Source organism: Cydia splendana, chromosome 17, assembly GCF_910591565.1.
Source record: "Cydia splendana chromosome 17, ilCydSple1.2, whole genome shotgun sequence".
Lineage (NCBI taxonomy): Eukaryota > Metazoa > Arthropoda > Insecta > Lepidoptera > Tortricidae > Cydia > Cydia splendana.
In genome coordinates, this window is record NC_085976.1 from 17621889 (window position 1) to 17638460 (window position 16572).

Below are 16572 nucleotides of genomic sequence, written 5' to 3' on the forward strand. Positions count from 1 at the left end.
TTTCCAATATTCCGCTAAAACAAGTACCTACAGTTATCCTCACGGTACTCAAATACTTTTGAAAAATGGACAAGATATGATACGGTTGTGTTGAGGTAATTCGAATGCGAAGTAATTTTGATAATTGCTAAAATTATCCCGCTTTCGAAGTTATCCCAAATTTATTCACCTCGCAGAGTCTAAGAGTTGAAAAAACGCCCTTAATAATAAAATCCTTTTCTGACAGGAAAACCTAGTAGAAAATAAGCAACATCGTCTAGCGCGCTCGCTCCGTGCCGGGCAAGGCGGCCGAGATGCCAAACCCACCGCCGCTGAACGCGACCAGTTGACTGCCATAGTAGCCGCACCTCCCGCTTCACCCCTCACTGGGACATACCAAGACTTGCTCTGGAAATACAGGTACACAAGTCTAAAGACAGTCTTCCATAACAGGAGAACCTAGTAGAACACAAACAGCATCGTCTAGCTCATTCCCTTCGCATCGGGCAAGGCTGGCGAGATGCCAAACCCACCACCGCTGAACGCGACCAGTTGACTGCCATAGTAGCGGCACATCCTGCTTCACCCCTTACTGGAACATACCAAGACTTACTCTGGAAATACAGGTACATATAGTCATGAGCTGCATATGAGTAGAATAATCATTCTTATCCCCCAATACTCTCTTCAATAAGGTCTTAAAATAATGTAAACAAACAAAACTTACATTGTGAAATAAAACTATGGAAACGTATTATGGACTACGTTGTTTCTGTCTTCTCCGTTCTATGGAACTATGTTATTGGCCGACTAAACTGAACGACGTGTTTGTGTTTTATGGCTTTCTCTATAAACAAATTGACGGTTAGGGTTTTATAATTGGTGCCGTGAACAGGATATCTACTGATCTACATATTCTTTCAAAATCCAAGAATACTTTTATAATCCAATTCTGATATTGATACTAAAATGGTTTGTTTTAGATTCTACCTGTCGTCGCATCGGCGTGCGCTCACCAAGTTCCTGGAATGCGTCAACTGGAACCGACCAGGTATGTCACAACTTTCAGTAAAAATAGAGAAACATCAGGTCGATTTGGAGAAGACCGTCTACAAGCTCTTTCGTCGCTTTTAATTCTTATATTACTGCAAATACTTCACTTACAGAAGGTCAGTAAAGAAGAAGGAGCGAAGCTCTTTTTTCTGACTATGTCTGAGCGACGTAGGTACGTATACAGATTATTACGACAGTTTTTGCTCTATGACGGACTTCACCACATTGAGTTTCCACTGTTTTGTAAAGGAAAAATCGAGTGCAATTTGTCCCCTCCAATTTTACTCAGTTACTCAGATATTTAAATGTCTAGCGTGAGTCTTACGAAAGAACAAAAACTTTGTGAAAAATTGTGCGATGTAGGTTGCGTACATCGCACAATTTTTAGGGAGCGAAACCGACTCGCACCTGGCTGGCTTTTTAAAATGATACATTATGGAATTAAAAATAATTTCAGAAACTAGCCTTACCACTGGGTCTCTTTTTTGACGGTGATTTTATCGATAAATGCTTGCCTATATTCTTTTAAAGGTACTTGGACAAGTTGTATATCAACTTTTACTTAATGTTTTAGCCTTGACGATATGTTCCGTTGGTAGTTGGTAGTAGTCATTGTTTCAACTAGGTACATAGTAACTCGTTATAAGTCACGCAATGAGCGATAAATAATAATGCAATGAAACCGTGCAATGCATTTATCTATAAAACAACTTGTATTTATAATTAATTAACTATCCAGCATTAAAATACAATTTACAAAATTAAAGCGGAAATAATTAATTAATAAATAAATATCTTACACAGATCAACCTAACCCCAAACTAAGCAAAGCTTGTAATATGGGTGCTAGGCGACGATATACATATGTACTTATATGGATAAATACATACTTATATACATAGAAAACACCCATAACTCAGGAACAAATATTTGTATTCATCACGCAAATAAATGCCCTTACCGGGATTCGAACCCAGGACCATCAGCTTCGCAGGCAGGGTCACTACCCACTAGGCCAGACCGGTCGTCAAACTACCTATACTATATAACTACTATATACTTAAACTTCTTTCCGCCATAGCTCTACGCGACTACACTTCAATCTCCACCACTTAGATCTTCTCAAGTGATCAATCTTCCTTCCTCGCACAGCTGTAGTATCTTTAGGTATTTAAATAAAAGTAAACAAACCATTTGTACATTTTCGGGTAGTTATAACATTTACTGGTTAACCAACCAAATACAAAACCGCCTGGATCTGTCACTGAACGACCTGATTTTAATCTACATTATTTGATCATGTAATGTTTTCATCTAGCCTCAACTGGCTTAAGGAGCCATTCAAGGGTAGATTTTTGTTCACTTTTATTTAAATACCTAAAGAAACAGAGTATAAACTGCAGAATGAACTGTCGCCTGCGGTATTTCCGGACGGATATGACCTTCAAACCTTCATGAAAAGAGCGTACTCCCATCTTAAAGGCCCTAGCAACCCATCTGGTGTTGCGGGTATCTATAGGTGACAGTAATTGCTTACCATCAGGAGATTCGTTTGCCTCATATATCATAAAAAAAAACCGGACAAGTACGAGTCGGACTCGCCCACCGAGGGTTCCGTACTTTTTAGTATTTGTTGTTATAGCGGCAACAGAAATACGTCATCTGTGAAAATTTCAACTGTCTAGCTAACACGGTTCATGATATATGATCGCAGGGTTCATGAGATACAGCCTGGTGACAGACAGACGGACGGACATTGGAGTCTTAGTAATTGGGTCCCGTTTTTACCCTTTGGGTACGGGACCCTAAAAACCGCTCTTTGATCCAGGCGGCTTAGCACGGTCGCATTTTTATCCCTTGTCACCATGCCTGTCACGTTCTAACAAGTATGTAAGTGCGAAAGGGACGCGCATAGTGATAGTCGATAAAAATGGAACCGTGCTGAGCCCGCAGAACTGACAAAATTAGAACTTAAATCTTTGTCTGACCAAAGTAAACTACTAGCTAATCTGTCTTTGCAAAGTTTGAAACGGAATAAATGTATGGTTCTGCCATTTTGAAACAGGTACCTATATCGTAAAACTGAATCAACAAAGGAAACTCATATTACCTATCGAACGTGCTCGCAAATTTCACATTTGTGTTTTTGAAAGATTTTTTTTCCTATCCTCCTAAGTCCCTGCGTAAAATTTTTTGTACATATTCCAAAATATAATTTGAACTTTTATTGTGTAACTAAGGGTTCCAATTTCAAAAACAAAACAAATGCTTCTGGGTCTCAGGAGGCTAAGCTGAAACGGAGACGCTTCGCGCTCGCTCGCTCGAAAAATGCATAAATCGCCTAGCTCAAAAGGCCTATGCCGCGGAAAACCGTCGTAGCGAATAATTAACCTAAGTATCACTTCGCATAACTGTCACATTAACTATATTGCACATTAATCGTCCAAATATTACACAATCCTACATTAATTAACAAACCTCACGTTTAACGACTTTATAAAATTTAAAAGCAACCTTATGTTTTACTTCTTAATGTATATTTTTCAATACATCGGTGAAGCAAGATAAGAGGTTGTAAAAGTAATTGGTAATGATTATACAAGATTTGGGCAACCTGGCGCGTGCCAGTTTCAACCGCATTTTTTAAGAAACGAACGTGTTTAACGGTTTTTAAGTTATGAATAGTGCGGACTTTTAAATTTTTCAGAAAAAACTGTGAAGTGATTTAGGTTTTTTATTGTGGCTCGGATATATGTGTTGTGTGTGGATTGTAGGAAAAAACTAATTTAATATTTTATTTTCCTGTTATTTAGTAAATTCATTGTGCTTTTGCACTTTTTGAAGTTTGGTTAAAACATTTGGCTTAAAGTTTTTTTTATTTTTTAACAAGCAGAAACGTCTGCGAACGACATCAGTGATGCTAAGTATAAGTTAATAAACACAATTAAGGATAGAACAAAACATTTTGCTTTGTGACAATGGGTTTTACTGGGTATTTCCGTATTGATACGAGTTTAAGAAAAGAGAGTACTCCCATCTTAAATTCCGGTAACGCACTTTTAACCCCTCTGGTGTTGCAGGACTTGCAGGCTCGTTTGCTGCTATATCATAAACAAAGAAAATATTTAAATGATAGTTTAATTGTATTGATAATTATGTTTATTGTTTTTTAATAGTTATGGGTAGCACGTGACTAAATCATAATCAATCTTGTTTTTTTAATTATTCATAGAACCTGTTTTTTTTTTTAAGTAAAACGAACATAATAGAGGGTGTAACAATATTTTAAATTAAATGATTGTCTAGGGTCCGTCATCAAAGTTAATGTAATGCATAATATAAAAAAAGCATTAAAATACCGAACTAAACGTAACTTAAGATAAGGTGGGATAAGAGGAACTATGGGGGAAGGTGGACACTTGTAGGGAAAATAAACAGTTAAAGATACTTAAAGAAATTAAAAACTAATTTTTCCGTAGAAGAACTTTACTCATACGGTTTCTCTTACCCCGAGAAAAATAAATTACTTAAATAACAATAAACAATAACATGCCAAGTTATTTGTTACTTAGGTTCTATAAATAAACGGATTCAAACGTAAGTTTTGGCTACAGTATGACAAAAATCACCCATAGTTCTATCACATATCTCATTTCTATTCGTAATCACACGATATTCTCCGAGATGATTCGGAAATTGAGAATCACCCGAATTCAATTGCAATTCATTTTTTTACACGGAAGTCATGGAACTTCGAAGTACCTTTCTTCCATGCAACTACGCTAATGCAATTGAGGTCAATTTTGTTGACTAACGAGTACAGTGCCTTTGACTTTTATTTTTAATTCTCGACCGTGAATAGTGTTGAAAACATTGCGTTACTTGAAATGAAACATTTTAGATATACTACTCTTAACCAAAGCCGTGACCACGATTATGTAAATACGTTGTAAAATTTAATATAAACATCCCAATCCCTACTAATTATTATAAACGCTAGAAAACTCTGTCTGACTGTCGCGAGCAGAGCTGTACCTCATCATCATCTTCCTCGCGTTGTCCCAGCATTTTGCCACGGCTCATGGGAGCCTGGGGTCCGCTTGACAACTAATCCCAAGATTTGGCGTAGGCTAGTTTTTACGAGAGCGATTGCCATCTGACCTTCCAACCCAGAGGGTAAACTAGGCCTTATTGGCGCGAGCAGAGCTGTACAGTCGCCATCAGATATATCGGAGCGGCCAAGGTGCTCACAAATATCGGAACACGCCTCTATTGTCAGGGCGTTAGAGCGCGTGTTCAGATATTGTGAACACCTTGGCCGCTCCTATATATCTGATGGCGACTGTACCTGATATGCTATAAAATTCTTCACTTGCGACAAGATCGGTCTATTTTTTAGGGTTCCGTAGGTTACTACTAGGAACCATTATAGTTGCGCCATGTCCGTCTGTCTGACGAATAGGGGTCATTTACAACCATTTCTTGATAAATTAAATATTTTCGCAAATAATCGAGCTAAAGAAAATAATGTTATTGAGTCTACAAAACGTTTCCGGGTTAAAATAACGCATTATTAAATACATACGATGTAAATAACTGATAGTGTAAAACTAACATAATAAGAGTATAATTCGTTGTAAAATCTTCGAGAGTGAAAAAATAAACGCCTGCCAAGTAAAATTGAATCTTATGTCAATGTCACAAGAATTGTTATTATTTATTCTTAGTTTATCTAAAGGTGCAATGTTTTAACAACCTGTAAGAACTTCAGTACTCCGAGATAAGATATTTAGTTCAGATAAATCCCATGACGCGTATTTGGACTCTTAATCCCTCAACTGGATTTGATGTTTAATTGCATATTGGTCGCACCAATGAGCACGCGAGGGACGTAAATAAATAAATACATTTCTACTAACAGAGATATGTACAGTAGAGTCCGGTTAGTACGACTTCGCATATAACAACCAACCGCTTATAGCGACGTAAGTATAGGCACTTGTTTGGTTTTAGTACAGGCTACTATGAAAGCACAACCGTTTATTACGACCCCGCTTATAACGACCGATCGCTTTTAACGACGGAAATCGACTCAAAATCCGTCCGTCAAGTCCGGTTACAACGACAAGCGACGTAGTTTTTACAAATAAATAGTTGGTAAGAAGCTTACTCCGTCCCGCGCACCCAACTCCCCTCTCCCTTTTGCCTATACGGAGCAGGATGAAATAGTCATGTGACTTTTCGTAATCTTGCAAACTAAATAAAACAACTCCCATTATTCAATTGAGCTTAAACTTCACGTACATAATTATGTAAGTTGGGTGACAATGCAATATTTTGGTACCTTCCAGCTGATCTGATGATGGACACAGAAGGTGGTCATAGGAACTATGTGATAAAACAACGTCAGTTTGACTAGTTCCCCAAGAATTACGACTTTTTATTCTACGGGATTCGAGTAATTTGCGGATGACGAGTGAGTACCTACGCGTACCTTGAAAAGTGGCTTCTTCTAAACACACTAGTTTCTCCATTTAAGACAAGGTGTCGTAATACGAACGTAAATAAATATTTTAAAAGAAATGTTTTTTTTTCTTTGATTGTCGCATAAGTATTAATAAATACAAAATTATGTAATTATTTTGATTAAAAAATATATTAAAATTGGCAGTTCATTTTGTACGACGTCCGGTTAGTACGACGCAATATCAGCGGTCCCTTAGGCGTCGTTATAACCGGACTCTACTGTACCTACATATACATAGCTATACAGGGTGGCCAAAAAATAAGTGCATTCCCGTTGCCAGGGAAGTTTAAGGATTAAACTGAGCAACTTTTACTATGGGACCAACCCCGAAATCGCGAAAAAATATTTACCCTCCCATAGAAAATAGACCAGCCAAAATGTATGAAACGGCCAAATTTTTTTCGCAATTTCGGGGTTGGTCCCATAGTAAAAGTTGGTCAGTATAATCCCAAAACCTCCTGGCAACGGGAATGCACTTATTTTTTGGCCACCCTGTATACAATACAATACTATAAATGTAAAAGTACTTAACTCAACAGATCGAGTTTTGCAGAAGTTAGTGTCAAATAAACATCAAACCTATTGCGATTCTTAAAGTTCAAGTAGGTTTCCATATGTTTCCACCCAACTGTACAGAGTGTATCTGTCCATCACAATTATGAACATGTATAGTTCACATTTTTACCTTATTCCAATACCGTAAGGGGCGTAAGGTATAATCTATCAAGCCAAATTTTATAGTAGAACATTGAGCATAATTTAGAATTTTGTACCTTTTTCTAGTTCTATTTCGCACTCTTACTAATTATAGGGAATACTTTGGTGCAATTAAGAAGTAATTTGAGCACTATGGTACTAATTAGAACAAAATATAAAGCTTAATTAGTACGAGCGTACACTACGGTATCGATAGGTAGGTTATTACCGTGACTGTACCGTACCTAACGCAAAAATAAATATTTTACTTTTCATGGTGCGTTACAGGGGCCCGTTTCTCAAAAGCTTGTAATACAAGCGGATGTCACTTTTTGACAGTTTTTGTTAGAAAGGGACTGCCACTTGTATTACAAGTTACAAGGTTTTGAGAAAGCGGACCCCTGGCTCCAATTTCACCACGGTGACAGGTGCGACAATTGTAAAACATCACTGTTGCTGACGTCACAGGCATCCATGGGCTACGGTTACCGCTTACCATCGGGCGGGCCGTATTCCTGTTTGCCACCATCATTGTTTTATTAAAAAAAACTTTATTATATCGAAAAAAACAGATATTTCTCTTGCTAAGTTTATGACAATTGTAGTAGTAGTAGTAGTAGTAAACTCTTTATTGTACAAAAAGACATATTAAAAATAACATACAATTAGTAAGAAGTACAAAGGCGAACTTATCCCTTTGAGGGATCTCTTCCAGTTAATCTTTGAGTAGATGAGAGGAGAAAGTGAAAAGAGGGTGACAAATGCAGCAAAATGTACAACAAGGTACCAGAAAGATAAAGGATACAAATACAAATTTATAGGATAAACATACATATATTACACAAAAAGGAATGGGGAAAATACACTAAAAATTGGAAAGAATTAGAACGATATAAAGCAACTATACAATAGAAATATAGACAAATTAATCAGTCAGATCACCAGATAACCATAGTTTCTTTAACCTCTCCTTGAACGACGCAACCGATTGTGCCTGCCTGAGCGAAACAGGCAGCTCATTCCACAGCTTCACTGGACGCACTGCGAAGGACTTGTTGTATCCTCGAGATTTGTGAGAAGGGATGGCAAGTGATAAATTCGCGCTCGAACGCAGACGGTGGCCACTGCCTTCAGCCAGAAATTGAAATTTTTGAGAGAGGTATAAAGGAGAAGAAGGTGTAAAAAGAACATTAAAGAGAAGAGAAAGAGTGTGAAGATCTCTACGGCGGCGGATTGGAAGCCAATTGAGTTTTTGACGGTAGTAAGACACATGATCGTACTTCCGTAGGCCGAAAATGAATCTTATACAGACATTCTGTAAGCGCTCTAACTTGTTCAGGAGTTCTTCTGTCATGTCCAGATTCACAGCGTCGCCGTAGTCGAGTAAAGGCAGTAACAGGGACCGAGCCAGCATGGCTTTGGTATCAAGTGGAAGAAAGTTCTGAAGGCGCCTTAAAGAATGGAGAGATCCAAACAGCTTTTTGCTCAATTCAGTGACATGAGGCGCCCAGGAAAGTGTCTGATCCATGGTGACCCCTAGATTTTTAACAGTGGGTGAGAAAGGAATTGGTATACCATCAAAGAAAATTCTAGGTGCCACCTGCTCAGACAGTATGGAGATGTAATGTGGACTTCGCAAAACGATCGCTTGCGACTTCATGGCGTTGACTTTTAAACCGAAAGATGAAGCCCACAAACGGACGGAATCTAAATCGGCGTTAATTTGGTTTACGAGGGAATCGAAATCATCAAGGTTGGCAGCTGAATAAATTTGCAGATCGTCTGCGTAAAGGTGGTAAGAAGATTTTAATGACTTTGTAATGTTATTTATAAAAATGGAGAAAAGCAATGGAGAGAGAATACCCCCCTGAGGGACGCCAGAAGAAAGTTCACACCAATCAGAAAGATTATCATCAACTCGAACCCTCTGACGCCTCCCAAAGAGGTAGCTGCGAAACCAGGACAATGAAGTGGGTGCAACATTAAAAAGATTTAAAAAGGCTAGAAGAATGTCGAAATCAACTGTATTGAACGCGCTGCTAAAGTCTAAGAGAACCAAAACGGTGATCTTTTTATTTTCTATATTAAAGCGAATGTCGTCGGTGACTTTAACAAGAGCAGTGGTGGTGCTATGCCCGGGGCGGAACCCAGATTGGAAAGGGTTAAAAATGTTGTGTCTATTGAGATGAGAAGAGAGACGTCTATTAGCAAAGTGTTCAATTATCTTGGAAAGGACTGGTAAGATGGAAATAGGTCGATATTGGGAAAACGAGGAAGGATTAGACACTTTAGGAAGTGGAATTATGTGAGCGTTTTTCCAGCACGAGGGAAAGACACCAGAGGAGAAAGAAAAATTTATTATATGCGACAGTACAGGAGCAATTGAGTCCGCCACGAGCATAAGCATATCCAAGCTCAGATTATCATCACCGACGGCTTTAGTTTTAATAGACTTGAGAATTGAGATAACTTCTTGCGAGGTAATGGACAATTGTCACAAGAAACACTACAATTGTCACGAAATTCCGACATATAACTCATTACCTGTCAAGAATTACCTACAATTCTTCTAAATCTTGACAATTGTCAGAAACTTCGCAAAAGAAATATCTGTTTTTTTCCGATATAATAAAGTTTTTTTTAAATAATACAATGATGGTGGCAAACAGGAATACGGCCCGCCCGACGGTAAGTGGTAACCGTAGCCCATGGATGCCTGTGACGTCAGCAACAGTGATTTTACAATTGTCGCACCTGTCACCGTGGTGAAATTGGGGTCTGTGTGTTAGTACTGTAATAGGTTAATATATATATCGTCTTCTAGTTAGTACCCACAACACAAGCCTTATTGATCTTACCGTAAGACTAGGTCGATTTGTGTAAAATTGTCCTATAATATTTATTTATTTATTATTTTATTTATTTATAAGTTTTATAACTATTATATAACTATGTGAAAATTGTGACATAGTGATGTTTTGAAGACTAATGTGAAGTGTTAAGAATGCCGCAAAAGGAAGTTAGCAATGGTATGTATTCGTTTATTTCCAAAACAAACTCACTTTTAAAATATCAAATGTTATATTTTGAAAGTATGTTCACATAATAACCTGTGCAATATATTGAGGTACAGTTAACATTTGTTACTGAAATTTGAACCTTTAATGCAGGGAATAGAGTTGATTTTAGTTTTGTTTGAAATTTAACGAAACAAAAGAAATGCGACTCCGTTCCAATTGTATATGATTTAAATTTCATCGAACTGAATAAGTGCTATAGGTAGGACCTTGGGCCTTAGGAGGCTAAAGTGTACTCGTATATTGGAATACATCCTTATTTCTATGGTAACAAAGGTGTGTTACGATATATTTGGCCACTTGGGCCGTCACTATCCATTTGAGACTGTATATAAAAATTTAGCAGTGGGGTTGGCAACTGTCAAAGGTTTGCATAGATGGCGCCATCATAGCTTGCCCCTTTCTCTAGTTTTGTTCTACGAGATTTGGCTTAAGGGGCTGGCATCCAGGCCATAAAATTCCAAAAAAAAAACAAGAATTTGACACAATCCTAGGGATCGACAGGGCAAGCTATGCTGGCGGCATCTGTAAAATACTTGACCGGCTAACCCCATTTGTAGTTTTGTAGTTGCTTCATATTAACCGTTATCTTATATATATGCCATTATTTAAAACCGTAAAAAGTCACATATTTGTGATACACTATTGAATCGTAGGTATATTGTGAAATAAAAACTATAGACAAAGGAACACCTAAACGCATAAATCAGAGAATATGTAACAGCCTAAGTAGATGGCGCCGAACGGGCCAAACATTGAAGATAAGTAAACGTAAGCATGCCGTGCTTAATGTATAAGTAATACTACGTGATTCATGATAGTTTCACGTAACCTTGTCTTGTCTTCAGACTAGATTCGTGACCTTAATGGAATAATAAAGCAAACAAATGGAGATACCTTAATAAATACTTCCCTTTTAAATATTCAATTTAATAACAGATACACATGGTATTTGTAATTTTATAGGGACATCTAAGTCGATTACAATGTTTTTTTGGGGTTCCGTACCTATCTCAAAAGGAAAAACCGGAACCCTTATAGGATCACTCGTGCGTCTGTCTGTCACAGCCAATTTTTAAAAGTAACACGTTCATTTGCACTTTAAAATTATCATTTTGCGAAGTAGTCTGATGAATAGATAATTAGATGTTAGAAAATTATTGCATTTTAAACAGTGTTTTCTTTTTTGGTAAAATCTAGTTCGAGATGATAATTTCGCCGACTTAACCTGAACCTAGCCTAAAGATTTTTTTAAATAATCATCGGTTGTAAACAAGCATACTGCCCGCCTGGTGGTAAGCGGTTACTGTAACCTATGGACGCAAGCATAGTGCTGTCACATTCGTGTTGCAGTGTTAAAAACCTGCGCACTCTTTAGGGTTTCATATATGCCTCAATAGGAATAAAGGAAATCTTTTTTGGAAAAATCCATGCCTATAAAACTATCCCTATAAAAAAAAACAGCACACACAGTAAATTCCTCTGAAACTGCAGTTACCGTGGGGCTTAGTCAATTTGTGTAAAAATGTCCTATAATATTTATTTATTTAGTTTCCCATTTACTTTCCAGAGTATGGGAGTAGAGATAACACCCAAAGGTTGACTAAAGAAGATCGCTTTTCTGAATTTTTAGGCTTTTGAAAAAAAAAAATACAAATATTATTGCGTAATTTAGGCTAGGTAAGTATCTTTTATCTCATCTATAATACCTTTAAACGAGCTATTCTTGTTTATTTATTCATATATATATTTATTTATATGTATATATATTTCGGCGATCTCGGAAGCGGCTCTAACGATTTCGATGAAATTTGCTATATGGGGGTTTTCGGAGGCGATAAATCGATCTAGCCAGGTCTTATCTCTGGTAAAACGCGCATTTTTGAGTGTCCCAGATGTTATTACTTATTATCAACTGTTTAACTGAGTATGTTTTGCAGCGGAGGTGCGCCAAGCCCTGTCCATGATGAAGCAATGGGCTCCCATGGACGTGGAAGACGCTTTGGAGCTGCTCACACCCAAGTTCACACATCCGGCTGTCAGGAAGTAAGTTAATTTGAGCCTTATTTTGTATGAGATAGAGTTGAAAACAGCTTGGTTACTAATGATGAAGCAATGGGCTCCCATGGACGTGGAAGACGCTTTGGAGCTGCTCACACCCAAGTTCACACATCTGGCTGTCAGGGAGTAAGTTACTTTGAGCCTTATTTTGTATGAGATAGAGTTGAAAACAGCTTGGTTACTAATGATGAAGCAATGGGCTCCCATGGACGTGGAAGACGCTTTGGAGCTGCACACACCCAAGTTCACACATCCCGCTGTCAGGAAGTAAGTTATAGGGAGCGTGATTGAACTGTAGGTAGGGGGCAGCACAGGAGCCTCCTGTTTATCGGCGTGACGTGTCTCAAGATGGCAGAACCTACAATGCACAAGAAAACGTACCTGAACTGTAGAGGGCAGCACCTTCTTTGGTGTTAAGTGTCAATGTCAAGTTTATGTTTCCGATTCAGACCACAAGATGGCAGACCCTTCAACGCGCACGGCCTTTATCCCAAATGTACACCTTATTTTAAGAAATATGGAGCGGTTAAGTTTTCTAGTAAAATAGTAAGAGTAAAGTGAGATATACATATCATTGTACTCATTATGTTCATTGTGATTTTTATTTAGCACATTTTTTCACACACTACAGTTAGTAATAATGGTAGTGAAAAAAAATCACGGCAATTAAGGTGCAAAGTAAAATATTGTTATTAACTTTACTTTTTGCAGATACGCCATTTCGCGACTGAAGCAGGCACCTGACGAAGATCTATTGCTGTACCTCCTGCAGCTCGTACAGGCATTGAAATACGAGGACTTCAACGAAATACACGAAGGTAGGATAATACATACAAGATATCCACAGTATGTATTATGTATTCCTACAGTTCCATCAATACTTAAGCACGAAAGGTTTTCAAAAAATATACTGCGTTGATAATTTGATAGAGTTCATTTCACATAAAGTTTATGACAAGTCGCGGGCAGGTTTATTAAAGAATAATTTGTTTGAATTAAATTGAATTAATGTACAGTCAGCAGCAAAAGTTGCTAAGCTGGCAAGGTGTTCAAAGTACCTTGACACGCTCTTATTCTCTTATCAATAAAGTCGCGTCAAGATCATTTTGAACACCAGGCGGCCTAGCCAACGTGACGGTCGCTTGCGCTTCGCCATCGAATCGCTTTGTGTCTGTCTATCACTCTACCATATTAGTGTGACAGACAGTTGCGTTTCGTTCGCTACGGAGCGTTAGCGATTGGCATGTTGGCTACGGGGGCCCGCTTAGCAACTTCTGCTGCTGACTGTATAATTGGTGACTATAATATTTAAAACTTTATAACGCGTTTTGAACACATATTAAATTAACTCACATTTATAGACGGGTCTATCGCGAATTTATTTTATTACCTTTATTTACCGACCGATTTAGCTAGCCGCGACCACGACCAGTGAAACCTGTGTCGAAACGTCGGTAAATAAAGGTAATCAAATAAATTCGCGATAGACCCGTCTATAAATGTGAGTTAATTAGTGAGTCCCTTATTGCAGAGTACGCGCGTATATGCGGCAAAGATGTGGCCGTGTATTCGGATTCAGAAGGGCGGCTCCTGCAGAGCGGGCCGAGGGGAAGCCAAGCTAGCCTGCTTTCCACGTCTGGTAACTATTCCTCTTTTAGGTCTTTGACTGCCACAATCGGCGACAGAGCTTACAGTGTAATTATACCCTTATGGCCTTAAGAGCCCATCAATGTGCACACTAGCGCCACTGCTAAATAATCGTAATTATTTAAATTTAACGATAGGTATCGTCCAAAGTTAAAACGGCCGTTTTTGTTTTGAGGTCATAGATCGACGAATCCAGCAACATAAAAACTAGTTTGATGTATTCAAAAGGCACTTAAATACAAAATACAGTACTTAGCGGGCCCCTTTTTTAAATATATTTCGTTAAATTTAAATAATCACGATTATTTAGCAGTGACGCTAGTGTGCACGTTGATGGGCTCTTAATACAGTCTAATAAAGTTTACTATAGCGTGTTGTATAGAATAGTCATGAACGTCAGTAGGTTAATGAATGTTATAACAATGAAATGTTTTTTCTTTACAAAATTAATATTTTGTTGATTGTAGAGTTCTCTTACAAGAAAGTCGCAAAAATATTGAACTTGATGCAAATAGACTGTCACTACAAAAAAGTTTAAGAACCCCTGTTACCGCTGATCACTCAAAATGTGGGAGGCGCCCCCTTACAATACCGAGTACTGACATTTGACAGAGGTACTTTGAAAAATGAAATAGAAAACATTTTTCAAGCTATTTTCAGCAATTAGGGTCTGTGCGGAAAGAGAGGAGTCGTAGAATGTATGGGCTCCCCTACATTTCACGACTCTTCTCTCTCCGCACAGACCCTATAATGGTTACAATATAATTTGCAGTGCTAACAACGAGCGAGATGACGTCATCGACGATCAGCCGTCGTTCAGAAGACGACACGCTCACAGACAACACCGACAACAACAATTCTGTCGTTGACAACAATTCTTTCGGGTTCGTACAACATTTCCATATTTTTCGTTTAACCTTGAAGATTCCTTTAACCCTGCGGTCGGCAACCTGCGGCCCGCGGGCCGCATGCGGCACGCGAAACTGTCACTTGCGGCCCGAGAGGCGCCTTGGCTATTTTGTATGTAATAGTGACAAACGACAATGTCTCATAAAGTCATAAATATTAACAAAGTACGGCCCGCGTGACCTCCGTTAACTACTATTGGCCCTTGGCTGCTAAAAGGTTGCCGACCGCTGCTTTAACCCTTTGAACGCCACTCCGATAGTGCAAATTAGGCTGTTGGTGTGTTAAATTTTGTGTTTCACTCGGTGGCAACATTTGTTTAACCCACGTGCCTTGAAACCCTCGCAAGATACCATTTTTCAAACCACTCGCTACGCTCGTGGTTTATATTAGCACGAGCGGTTAAACAAGAACTTTGCCCCTTTGTAATACAAATAACTATTAAAGTCAGTCCAAGCTAATTCAGCACTGACATGGCAAAGTGACAGAGTGTGCAAGTGCCACCATTAACGTCAAATTTCTGTTCTCGTGACTATTTCTGACTAATAATAGGGACTGTGCGCGTTGGAGTACTGCCATCTTGTGGGCTACATCGGAAGCATAAACGACACATTTACGCCTCGCGCCAAAAATCTGATGGCTCCTATGGGGCTGTCCATTAATTACGTCATCGATTTTTGACACCCCCCCACCCCCCTAAAATCATCCAAAAATCATGCTTCGTATGACCCCGTTTCCTCGTACGTCATGCTACCATCGTCCGATGTCCAGAACCCCCCCCCCCCCTAATTTGAAATGACGTAATTTATGAATAGCCCCTATGCTGCCCCCTATAGTTCATGCACGGGGCCTATAGGTACTGTTTACTGCGCTGTAATTGTCATTTTCAACCGACGAAAAAAAAAACGGAGGAGGTTCTCAAGTCGACGCGTATATATTTTTTTTTTTTTTTATGTATGACCACGCATAACTTTTTACAGAGGTGTTCGATTTTGATAATTATTTTTTTATTGGAAAGGGTATACCCCGAAGTTGGTCCCATATAAATTTGGAAAAAAAAATCCAACCTTAAGGGTAGGAAAATAGGGGATGATTGATTTTTTCACTCACCGATTGTAACGTATGACCACGCATAACCTTTTACAGAGTAGTCGTAATAATAATAAAAATTTGGAAAAAAATCCTACCCTAAGGGTGGGAAAATAGGGGTAATTAATTTATATTACAGAACATAATAGTTAAAGTAGGATTATTAATATAACAGTTAATAGCTAAAGCAAGGTAGGTAGCTATTTTAAAAGTAATCTAAAATTAAGCATGTAATAATTTGTATAAATTATAGCCACAGAAAATTATAAAATAAAAACTTTTTAACAAAAAAAAATAACCGCCGAAAAAAAACTAAAAGGAAATAAAAAAACCGGCACTAACACGAAACGAGTCGACCAACAAAAACAATAGCACACTGAAAAGAAAAAAAAAATTATTTTGTCTTCAATAACGCAAGTGAATACCTATGAACTATGTATATACATACTTCTGAAATCAATCACACAAATCTGCGTATTTATATATTTACAATCTGTTATTTTTGGAGTCGGTGCAGTTGCTTCACTAAGGTGCTCA

At 38.2% G+C, this 16572-nt stretch overlaps 1 protein-coding gene and 1 long non-coding RNA gene across 3 annotated transcripts in view; one reads left to right on the forward strand and one right to left on the reverse strand.

Annotated features, from left to right (window-relative positions):
* LOC134798948 (uncharacterized) overlaps window positions 1-16444 on the reverse strand; it is a 283510-nt gene extending 267066 nt beyond the window's left edge. Inside the window, exon 1 of the long non-coding RNA XR_010145292.1 lies at window positions 15556-16444. This is a non-coding gene — a long non-coding RNA (uncharacterized LOC134798948). The remainder of the gene's footprint in view (window positions 1-15555) is intronic.
* LOC134798902 (phosphatidylinositol 3-kinase catalytic subunit type 3) overlaps window positions 1-16572 on the forward strand; it is a 36418-nt gene that overhangs the window by 10926 nt on the left and 8920 nt on the right. The window contains exons 7-12 of one of the 2 annotated variants that reach the window (XM_063771293.1): window positions 433-605; window positions 963-1030; window positions 12273-12378; window positions 13105-13211; window positions 13925-14032; window positions 14813-14924. In XM_063771293.1, the coding sequence (XP_063627363.1) occupies window positions 433-605; window positions 963-1030; window positions 12273-12378; window positions 13105-13211; window positions 13925-14032; window positions 14813-14924 (674 nt within the window). Of the gene's footprint in view, window positions 1-226; window positions 400-432; window positions 606-962; window positions 1031-12272; window positions 12379-13104; window positions 13212-13924; window positions 14033-14812; window positions 14925-16572 lie in introns of both variants that reach the window. The other variant, XM_063771292.1, reaches the window with a different exon arrangement.